General features: G+C 38.5%; 1 protein-coding gene across 1 annotated transcript in view; it reads right to left on the bottom strand.

Moving 5' to 3' along the window:
• Window positions 1-3,903: 3,903 nt before the first annotated feature.
• METTL11B (methyltransferase like 11B) overlaps window positions 3,904-11,893 on the bottom strand; it is a 15,389-nt gene continuing 7,399 nt past the window's right edge. Inside the window, exons 3-4 of the mRNA XM_009999706.1 lie at window positions 6,632-6,881; window positions 3,904-4,178 (exon numbers count right to left, since the gene is read on the bottom strand). Coding sequence (XP_009998008.1) covers window positions 3,904-4,178; window positions 6,632-6,881 — 525 coding nt within the window. The remainder of the gene's footprint in view (window positions 4,179-6,631; window positions 6,882-11,893) is intronic.

The following is an 11,893-nucleotide window of genomic DNA, read 5'->3' as shown; positions in this document are numbered from 1 at the left end:
GGTTGAGACTCACTTATACAAAGATTAAAAAAAAAAGTCAAACTAAAAATATTTGATATGACAATTGCAGTATTAAAATATTTTAGAACATCCATTCAGTGTTACGTTTCAAAATGATGGCTCTCTCTTCCAATTAGGAATGAAAGGACATTTGTAATGTCTGATTTGTCTTTGGAGCACAAACAGCTTGAGCTTTGATGGTTGCTGGAGATGCACAACTGGGACTGCTGTTCAGCGTGCAGTAATATTTGCTTCCTTACATTTTGTTTAGGTTGCAGTAGTATTTGGGGGTTACTGTGAGGGCTTGAGTATCTCTTTTGCAAGGAACCTTACAGTCAGATAATAAAGATAATATCTGGCCTTCAGTCACACAGAATAGAGACGCTGGAACTAACACAGGGAAACCAAGCATTGACAAGAGCTTTGGTGGTGACAGGATAGAATTTGCCTTTACTACACTTTGGCTAAGCATTTATTTGAGTAGTGCTTGCCTGGGAGAAACATCTGATTGAAGGACTAATTGGATATTTCACAAATTACCTGTTGGTGGTGAGTGAGGGCTTGAGCTTGAAGGACCCTGAATGTTCTGTGACCTCAGACAGGGTCTGGATCTCGGATTAAATTCCTGGTAACGTCAAGATAAATGAATGAGTCTTAAATGAGCACCAAACAAATGGGTTCAAACTCCCACTGCAATCTGATAAGCTAAAGACTTCCTCAAATGCATGGTTTAAATAGCCTTGAAAGTAGAGGCAGAGCAACTGAGTTGATTATCCAGTCTTTGAACACCAAAGAGCAAATGATACACAGATGATATTGAAGTAAGATCTTCTGTTTGAAATTTCTGATTCATTATTGTATACTATGGTAAAGTCCAGAGAGTCCTGATCTTTTAAGCCAAGAATGGCCCTTACTCAAACTTATGAACATTTGAGTGTGGCCTTCACTGGTTGACTGGGAGTTCTTGAATTAAATATACCTTGCAAAAAGAGGAAACCAAAATATTATTCAGTCTGCAGCAATCTCATCCATTTAAGTCTCTGGGGGGCTTGTATTTCTTTACTCTTGTGGTTCATTATGTCACCAGAAAAGCTTTAATATTTTACTGTGGAAGCAACATAGCCATGAAACATTAATTTCCAGGAATGTGGGAACCATGAAATATGGGGTTTTCTACTAAATTAAGATTTTACTTGTCTCTGTTCTCACATAGTTAAGGGAACCAATTTCATTATATGTTTATGTACATATAATCTGGAAGTTCAAATGGGTAGGATGTACAAAATACAGGAAGAACAGTTTTTACCTTGACAAATGTATTTCACTGATAACTGTACTGGTCATTTATATTCTACCTTTCATCCTAAAACACTTTATATTCTATATCCATCTTGGAATCCCATCTCTCATTACTGAACTGCACCCACTTTAGCATGCGAGTGAACAGCTGATACATTCTGCACTGTGAGATGTGGCAGCTGTTTAGATTTGTATAAAATTGTCTACTTCCCTGTTTCCACAATGCTTTTCTCTCACCATTGTAGTGACCAACACCATTCAGCTACGGCTGGCACAGACACAACTGTACTAGGATCTCCAGCAGTCCCCAAATATTCTGCACCATAGCAGATATCTCTGGCTGGAGGAAAAAAATGGTGAAGGACAAATTGATTTGTAATCCATGTAAAGGCCTCTTAAAAATTCTTCTGTTACTGCTAACCAGTGTTAGGTAAAAATTCTTCTGTTACTGCTAACCAGTGTTACTAACTATAGGACTGATGCTTCTTTCCTGTAAAACAGATGACTGGGTTTCCTTCACATATCTGCACACACTCATATGCATGCAAAGACCACACCAGCTTTTAGCAGCCTGGGCAGAATGAAAGCATTGCAGGGAATTAAAGGGAATTTGAAGCACTTATCCCTGGGGACAACTCCAAAACGTTGTGTTCACCTAAGGTTTTTAACAATGTTATTCATATACTAAATTTACATCCACTCCCAGTTGATTGGAATGGAAGAATTAGCCAAAACATTCCAGAAGCATCTGCACCATGGGAACCATAGATTTCCAGGTTATATGACACGCCACAACGTTCACTGAATCACCAGGGCTGTTCTCCTTAATGCTGCAATTAGCGATGGCACATCAAGAGAACAACTACTGGATAAGATTTGACAGCAGGAAGCCCTCTGCCATAAACTGGAAATTCTGAACATATGCAGCCATATTGCTAGAGAAGATGAGTTATGCAATTAATATCAAAACTGGAGATTTGTTATCAAAGGATGGCAAAGACTACTAAAATCCAGCTGAGAGGTTCCCTGATCTCGTTATCTTCAGACTCCTATATGAGTTAATCTAACACAGATGACAGTATTTGATGCAGGAAGTTGTGCCTACAGGCATGAGGAGGATGTTTCATAGAACCCCTTTCCATCAGAACCCAGAGGGGTTTCATAATGCAACTTTTTAAAAAGTCTGGTAACTTATGCCAGAATAGCATTTCGGGGGAATAAAACATGAAAAAAAATCCATCCGGGTCAGAACAGTCCTTTCTGTGGTTATCATTCATTTCCAAGATTTGGAACAAGCCATATTTAATTTGGTTTTTACTGCATTTAATATTTTAAGTGCCAATTGTTTTAAGAGTCAAACTGAAAAGAAAAATTTTATTTTGTCTGAATGAAAAATTTTAATCAACTTGGAAAACCCAGTTGTGATTGCGTGGTTTTCATTCCTTAAGGAATTTAAAAATTCTCCCTTTTTGTTCTCATTTAGAATAAGGCAAAATTTCAAATTCTGATTTGTTTTGCAAAATGCTGTCCTCCCACAGCACTTTCTGTGCCTAACTGAAGGGGACAAGAAGCTCAATGTGTAAATTCTGTGATCCTTAAGGAGATGGCATGTGTGTTAGTATTTTCAAATTCAGGCTTATACAGCTGCTGTTTGACTATAAATCATAGATGTTTTGGGGTTACTCTAACACCCTCTGCAGCTTAGTAGAGTTGTTAATTAATACAATACTGTATTAGTTCTTCTTACAGTCTTACTATTAACACCCCATGAAATCCCATTAGCTCTGCATATGGTGCCAGACTTGTTCTGAATGTGGGAAAGAAAGAACTTTACAGTGGTATGAATAATAAAGAGATGCTTTCAAGTGGTTTCCACTGCAAACATTTTGAAAAAATATTTTCCAGAATGTAATTTGTGGGGCAATCTTTTCACAAAATTTCAATGCAAACAGGCCTATATTTGTCATCTAAGTTTTCCCCTGGAGTGTAAAAACCCTTTTGCACCACTATTGTTCTACGGCAGAAACAACAAGAAGATAAAGTAGTCCTGCAAAATGGAAAATTCACCAGGTTGTCTAACGGATAAAACTTTCTTTACATTTTTGATTTAAATATTTTAAAGAGCAGATAGTGATGACAGTCAAAATTTGGGTTAGCTTTTCCAGAAGTTATTTGAATTTCCTGCTTCAGTGATTTGACAGATCCTTCTTAAATTCCAAGAAGATTTAAGTGTAAAAACCAGGCTTATTTGTTAACACTTCATACAGAACACTCCAAAATGTATTAGCCACTACAGAAACTTCAGACCTAATTATTTTCTGTAAGTTGTCCAGTATTGACTCCTCAATGAAAGAGGGATCTGACAAGGAGTTGTGAGAAAGGCTCATAAAAGTGGAGAGAATGATGTAGCAGACAGGATTTAGAAGCAGACTATATTCTCTGAAGAAGCTGGCTCAATTGTAATTCTCTTCTGATCCTTTAGGAGTTGTTGCCCTAGAGTTGTAGTAGTAGCAGTGCATGGTTAGGAGGATTCTAGTAGATGCTTTTCTCCTTCCCAGTCCTGAGGTTCATCCATCGTCCAGTCTCTGCAGTCTCACTACGCAATCAGGAATGGCCAGGGCATTTCTGCATGGCCAACATCCAGACAGGGACACACTGTTCAGGGAATCCCTCCTGCCTCTCCTCTCGTAGGATGGTGAGTCCACTCATTTCAATGAGGCTGTGGAGGATGTTCAGGTCCCGGATCACACTACTATCCAGACAATCCAGGATACAACCCTCCCTGGCTACATTGTCCTTAAGAATAATAACACCATTATCCTTCAAGCCATTCTGGCACCGGATGAGAAACTCCAGGAGATCTTTGTCTGTCAGATATCCTACAGATGAAAAGATGGAAAATAGATCACTATTAACCATTCAAACAGACTCCCCTGTACAGAATGGTGCCTTGATCTGAGTCTCCATAGCCTATTTGTTGCAGGAGAAGTTCTAGTCCTGCAGATTTAATTATTAAATCTTGGGCAAATCACTGGGATCAACAATTACAAACTCAAGTCAATATTTAGGAACCATATTAGTAGTAGCAACAGAGGAAGACAAAAGTCAAAGGGAATAGTGGAGAAAATACTGGGTGCTGAAGGGTTCTTTAATCTGGTGGTTAAAGTCATAATAAGAATCAGTGGCAGGAAACTGGAGCCAAACAAATTCATATTGGAAATAAGTGACAACTGTTTAACAGTGTAAGTAATTACCCATTGGAAACTACCAACAGAAGTGGTGTTTACCACCTCTTGAAGTCCTCAAATCAAGTGTGGTTGACTTTCTCAAGATATGTTTTAATTGAACACAAACTACTGGCTCAGTACAAGGGTTAAGGAGTGAATATAACAGCTTGTGATATAAAGTAGGTAAAACTAACAGTCCCTTCTGTCTTTTAATACTGCAAATCTCTATAACTTTGCATAACATTATGTACCCATCAAAGGAGCTCTGGATTAGAGATTCAGTGAGAAATGCAAGACCTTCCAAACTGCCAAAGAAGCTCTTGATACTATCACATACAGTTGTGATTTCTGCATATACCATACACATTTTAGACTAGTACTTTTTTCAATATGCTATTGAGATTGTGGTTTTTATCCATCCTCTCAAAGATCAACACTTCTGTTATGTCAAGATCAGTAGTACAGGGCAAAATGAGAACTCTCACATGAAACAGCTAAAATGAATTAACAAGGACAGGTGGTCAGAATCTGAATGAAAAACTTGAAAAAAATCTTTGTTTGTATTTTCTAGTCAAAATATTTAGTTTTCTTGATGGAAGATTTAAACTTTTATAAATTGAAGTTGTCATTTCAAAACCACATTTTGACATGGCATGTCAGGTTTTCTAACCACTCTCAAAAAAAAAATAATAAAAAGAAAAAAGCCCCAAAGGCTAAAGCTGAATACCTTTCAAATTGAAGGGAAATGGTAACTTCTATATGAAATGTAAACTTGCATTTTTGTTGTTTCATAAAATAACAGCCTGGGTTTATATACTTGTGCATACATAAGATAAATCAAGATTGCATCAGCAAGATTCATTGAAGCTTTTGACCACTTAACTTGGAACTTAGTGTTACTACATATTTCATTGAAACTGACAGAGGAAGGAGACTCAAATCTGTGTCTATGCTAAATAAAAGGCAAATGCTCCCTTCATTAGCAGCCACACAGCTGACCAGCACAGCCTCAGACAAGCCTTAGCTCATTCAGCCTCGTATTGACTGGGATTTGCTCAAAAGATGAGGCAGGAGCCACATTTACTGCAATGACAAGTTATTCAAGAAGAGCAAAAATACAAATTAAAATCACACTGTTCTGAAGGAATTTTCCTGTATAGCTATCAAGACATGCTCTAAGAAGTCCAGTTTCATTTTTAAGACCATGTGCAGAGTAAAAATAAATGTTCCTGAATAAAACAATCTCCTGTGCTAATCTCTCTAACTTTATCTTTCCTTCTGCCTAGCAAGAAACTATCTCCAGGGCTTTGGAGAGAAGGAGTTGTTTAGGCCTCCTCTTGTGCTTTAGAAGAGTGACTTCTGCCAGCTGAAACTGCACCATGTTCACAGATTAGGAGCAAAGCTTCTTTCTGGAAGGACAATTAGGCACTGCAGCAGGTTTTCTATAAAAAAATTAAGATTTTTTTGTTGTTGTTGTTGTGAGGAACATGGCCCACATTATCTGATTGCCAGTCTGCTGCCCTTAATGCTGCAGGGTATAAACTGGGGTGGCTGCGGGAGAAGAAGCAGGTATTTCTTATATGCGCAGGTACCGTGGGACACAGCTAAGTGAAACTGTTGGTAAGTGTCAGTGCATGTATAAGTTATGATTTTGTTTGTAGGTATTGATGATTTCACTATGGCTTTTTTCATATTGTTTCCTGAAATACCCTCAAGTCTGGATAATCATCAGATTCAGAAATCCCTGCTCACAGGTGAGGCCAACCCCATGTATCTGTTTGCAGCATTGGCAACTAAGGAGTATTCCTGCTCAAGAAAATCCATATATAAAGCCTACTGCTCAGCTGCACCTTATCATGCAGGCTGCTCTCCAAGAACATGTACTTTCCTCCAGTACGTGACCTGAAAAAAACCAACAACTTGGCTCATACCCACTGTGCGTGTGGCTGGGGAGAACTCTCAGAAGTCTCTTGTGAGATTTTAGGAAGCAGTCCCAAAGATTTGAGAACCTCTTTTTACAGCAGCATCATTCTTTTAGCACAAACCTTAGCACAGGCTGTATAGTTCTCTAAGGTGCTGGGCTGGATAAATCACACTGAACTAACCTGAAACCCACTGAATCCAGATGACATCATATCTCTGTTGGGCTGGAGTGAATTCCTGGAGGCTTTTGCAATAATACATCTCTACTCTGTCCTCCTTGCCCTGCAGGTAGTTCGGGACCTCAGCCAGGAAATTCTCCATCATATCCACCAGTTCCACACTCTTGAAAACTGGTAACAGGACGTGCTTGCTGATACGACCTATCCCAGAGCCACAGTCCAGGGCGCGGTTGGTGCCAGCTTTCCCCACCCCCTGTGGGATACAAGAAAATAATTTTAAATCTGAAAAATACCACCTGAAAGATCATAGCAACTGTTCTAACCAGCCTTATTGCTGTACAATAAGGTTTTGCTTGATATAAGAAGAGACAAAAATTTTCAGAAGCTCCTAGCTGTCTCAAAAGATCCACTGGTCTTTGTAAAGCCTTTGCAACTTCATCTGTCAATTATTCACACCTCACAGCCAACTACATGGCTAGATAAGCCTCATTCTGAACCCTTCAAAGGCCTAAGAAAAAGGTAAGCATATACCAAACTCTGAATGCAAGAAGTAACTTCTGCAGTGCAGAACTCCCAAGGTGCCCACAGATGACATCTCTGAAGATAACACAGCACCCTTGAGATAAGAATGCAGTTTTCAAAACAAGCTGTGCTTGAATGAAGACCTTGGTGTTTCAGGTAACCTACAACGACTCAAAAAGTTTGGACTGGAGCATATACAGAATTTCTTGTTTAGGTATAGAGACAAGAATGATGATGATTAGTAGATTTTGCTTAACTGTTCTTTTTTTCTTCATAAATATCACCTCTGGACAGAGATCAGACATGAAAAAATGCAGCACAAAGGATACATCTATGAGAAATTAATGAGTCACTGTAAAAGGAGCTTCATAATGAAAGCTGTATTTCCCCCTTAAAGCTTCCATTCTACCTATAAAAAGGCTTTTAAGACCCTGCTTCTGTTTTGTAAAACAGGTATTTTAAGTCTGTACATGCACTTCATGTGGGATTGAAGCTCCCTTGGCCAAAGTTATCTGTTAAACAAAAATACTAAAATGCAAAAGTAAACACCTTTTCCGTGTTCCCTGGAACTGAGTGTTGAAGTGAAAGCTACAGCCAAAGTCCCTGCTGCAACCTCCCTGCTCTTCAAGGAAGAATCTTGCTCTCCCTGCTTATTGGGAGACTCCCTCTGTAATCACCAAGCATAAATCATGTAACTCATTGCTTTTTTGGCATTGCTTCAGTGGGTAATTCAGTAGATTATTAAGGTCAAAGGACAGCACCATCAATGACATGACTATGAATAGCCCAGCTGAGTATTTGGTTACACAGAGTAACTATAGAAAGAGCACAAGGACATTAAAAGCTCTCTCCAGTTTGGAGGGCTGCTGGTCCCAATTTGTAGACCTGGGAAGATTAATCTCCCAATGTGTGCAAGAGTCCACAAACCTTCAATCCTACTGGACTCTGGAGACTACCTGTTTGCAGTTAGCCAGAAAATGTGCGCTATTCTTCATTCACAGCCTGGGCTTATGAGCATGTGGCTTTTACTGAGGACCAGACTAAGCTGTAACAAGGAGTTCATGAAATGAGAAGGAACTGCGTCTTGGATCTTTACAAGATGGATTTCCATACTGTTTGCTGGTAGATACATGCAGGCCTACAGTGATGGGATTAAGTAAAAATCTTTTGAGAAAGCTGGAAAGAAAACCAAAACAACTAACAGAGTCCGACAAAAAGCCATACAACTTGACATTTGTATTTCACAGAACCTATAGTCACAGCACTTCACTCAAAACAGGGAATTAATCTCCCATGATGTGTCATGGCAAGGACCTCTGATGACTCATCTCTATTTGCCATCAAGAAGAAGGGAAGGGAACAATCATGGAAGATGAAGCTTGATTCCACACTGCACTGAAAGGGAGCAAGAGCATGAGGCAGTCAGTTGAGAAGTGTTGCAAAGCACCACAGCTCCTTTTGTAATGAAAATGTTGACATAATTCCATGTTCAGCTAATGTATTTTCAGTTTGGGAGTGCTCAGAGTTTTGACAGGGTATTAACATTTTCTTTGGAAGGCAATCATTTTCCCAAAAGCCTAGTTGAGTTGAAAATTAGATTCCTTATTTAAGAAAACAGTGTAAGTGAAAATTTTAAACAAGAACAGGCTTCAACATTTAAGATTGACTGCTCCTCTGATTACCTGCTTCCCATTTCTCAGAATCACTATCATTTAGGACACATATACACCCCAAAATTCTTCTCTAAAGATAAATAGGGCACCCACAGATTTCCTTAGAGATAAATAAGATGTGGAATATGTTCCTGATGCTACTGCTTCAGGTCTTGGAAAAGCAGGGAGGCAGTGTAGCATAAAAATAAATCAAAGTTGAATAAACAGATAAAATCATAGTGGTTGTTTTTCTAAATTAAAACAAAAATCGTGTTTGCAACAACATCTCTTCCACACCCCTGATCAAACAAGAGAAAAATCACTTTCCAGAAGCTTTTCCTTCAGGAAGTAACCAATCAGGCAGGTGAACTGAGGGCAAGAAAGGGAGAAAGGGAGCTATAAAGTCAATATAATGTCTGTTTGTATTATTTTGAACACCTTTAGTTCACAACTGTTCCTGAATTAATGGTTTCTTTGTTTTCTTTTTTTCCTTTTTTACACATTACCTCCAGATTAGGCACTTGGAAACACAGTGTCTATGTGGGCATGAAGGCGTTTACTGGCCTTAATACATTGCCATAAATTTGCAATACTATAGCTCTGCTGATAACCCTTCAAGTATGACTCTACCTAAGACAGCCTATAGCTTGTCTGTACAGCTTTCTTGGCTCAAGTAATGTTGCTTTTGGTTTGAGTTCTGCCCACACACACGTATAACCTCTTAACTTGAGCACAGTGGCACTTTTAACTCAGTTTGACTCACCTGGGAAGGAGACAGGCTAAAATATAAGTGAAGTCCTTAGCCCTTTCTGTAATTCCTTCCATGTGCCCAGGCAAGATAAATTCTCCAATGGTAAAGAAATCTGTAGCTCAGTTTACAGTGGTGCTAAGAATTGTGCTAAGAAATGCCGTACATGAAGGTATGCAACATCAGTCATGTAAGGGAAATGTCACTGTGTGGCATTTCCACACCAGCCAAACTAACTCAAGAGAGGTAATTTGAGTGGAACTGGGCAACTGGTTTTTATAGAGCACTCGTTTTGCCAGAAAATAAAGTTTTGGAAGAACAAAACTCTCTATGAAATTGATATTTCAAATCTAAAGAATAGTTATAGCCAAAAAACATGGGAAAGAATGTTGAAAATGTTAAGATACTTCTTTTTCATGACTTTCAAGGAAAAAAACCCAACAACTTGTCAACTTTTCACATCTAAACAGTATTTTTCATTTTGGAACTGACTAATGTCTTTAAAACAAAGGGAAACATTTTTCAGAGGGTAAACCAATTTTTTAAAAAGTGAAATATGTTAAGTTGATCTGAATCTAATTTTCCTATTTTCTGATTTTGTTAAACTACTCTTCAAAAAAGAAAGTTTAACTTACATTAGTGTGAAACAAATTGTCTTTTTCTATCTTGATCACCGTATTGGAAAAGAAATTATTCATATAGCCATAAATTTTGGAAGACATAACTCAAATTAGCCTTACAGTAAAGTCACTACTACAGAAAGCCAGTAAATATCTCTATCTAGTTGAATTGGATTTAAATTGCAGTAGTAAGAAAAGAAAATAAACCATAAGTAACATAACTAATTGACTGTATCTCCAGAGAGGACAGGCTTTAACAAACTAAATCATATTTAGCCAAGTGTGCAGATTCCTTTCTGTTCCTTTCCCCCCGTCCTGTGTTTGATCTTAGCCATTCATAGTATCCTTTCTATCCCCAGCTAATAATAGGAGTAGTAAATACTCTGCTCAGGAGTATTTTTTGTCTGTCATCACACCTGACATAGGGCATGATTTCTCTTTGGTGTGTGAAACTGCTGCAGACTGTACTGCCTTCCTTTGCAGGAGTTGGATTTGAGAAAGTGTAACAGTGCAGTTTAAACCTGCTGTTCAGAAAACTGAATCTATATGATGTCTAGATAGGAAGATTCCTGCCACTGATCCTTGTTATGACTTTAACCATCAGAATAAAGTACCTTTCGGCACCTTGACTACACAATGATGCCCCACTTCAATTCCACAAATGTTCTGAAAACAAGACTTCAGCAAAATTTAAGGAATGCACCTTGAGCTGGCTCTAGGCTTATAAACTGCATTTCACTTTTTCTGAAAGTGACATTTTACCATCAGGTTCAGCTGCCTCACTAAACTTCCTCTGTATTTCCTTATTTTGTGTTTGTAGAAAGCCTGATACAGTGAGGCTTCGAAATGCTGTGAAGCCTTTCTGCATTAGCATAAATACAAATGACTGTTAATTAAAAAAATTAAGCTGTTCACTTGTGTTTCACTGGCTCACTGCCCCAAAAGCCTCCCTCTGTCAGGTACAGAAATTTTGCCATCAGTTGCCCTTCACTGCTCTACAGGATTTCTGTCTGTTGTTAAGTCACCCCAATTTTCCACCCCAATCTATTTAAACTGTGCCCTTTTTCATACAAAACATCTAATTAACCTATTGAGCTTCTTTTCCATACTAGATCATTAAGACTAAAAAAAGGTCATCTGGCTATCCCAAATTTGTATATTTGAGCAGAAAATTAAAGTTCTGTGGTAGCTTTATACAGAACTAGTAATTTTGTGAGCAGGAGAACTTAAAAAAAAATTGGTTTCCTGGAGCTTTATGGATTCTTAAGCATCTAATACTGTTGTTGAGCTAAATTAGTGGGCTGTTCCAGTGGGAAGAGAGAAGGGGCAGTCAGAAAACCAACAGGGTGCAGATTCCCAAAGACACATTTAGGCATCAACAGGACTTTAAGAAAACTAAGTGCCAAAGTGATATTGCTATTGTAAGGGCTTTTAAAATCCCACTTGGCATCTCTTTGCATCTTGGTTCAAAGCAGACCTTTAAAGATGTTTACAGACATTTAGAAATCTGTCTGGAAAGGTCCCTAGGTACACTGGAATGTTCATGAAAAAATCATTTTTCCTAATGGGTGGCTTATTCTATATAATCCTAATGTCTGGGGTGGGAGGGTGGTAGTGAGGAGAAGGGCTGGGTTTTGTTGCAGCATGCTCAGAAATATCAGCAAATAGGCAAACCAGAAACTTGGCATTTAGTCTCACCTACTTCCCAAAATGGACAGCAGGA

Source organism: Chaetura pelagica, unplaced genomic scaffold (genome assembly GCF_000747805.2).
Source record: "Chaetura pelagica isolate M959 unplaced genomic scaffold, ChaPel_1.0 scaffold656, whole genome shotgun sequence".
NCBI classification, from domain to species: domain Eukaryota; kingdom Metazoa; phylum Chordata; class Aves; order Apodiformes; family Apodidae; genus Chaetura; species Chaetura pelagica.
Note: the sequence above shows the minus strand (reverse complement) of the source record. Positions and strands in the feature narration are given on the sequence as shown.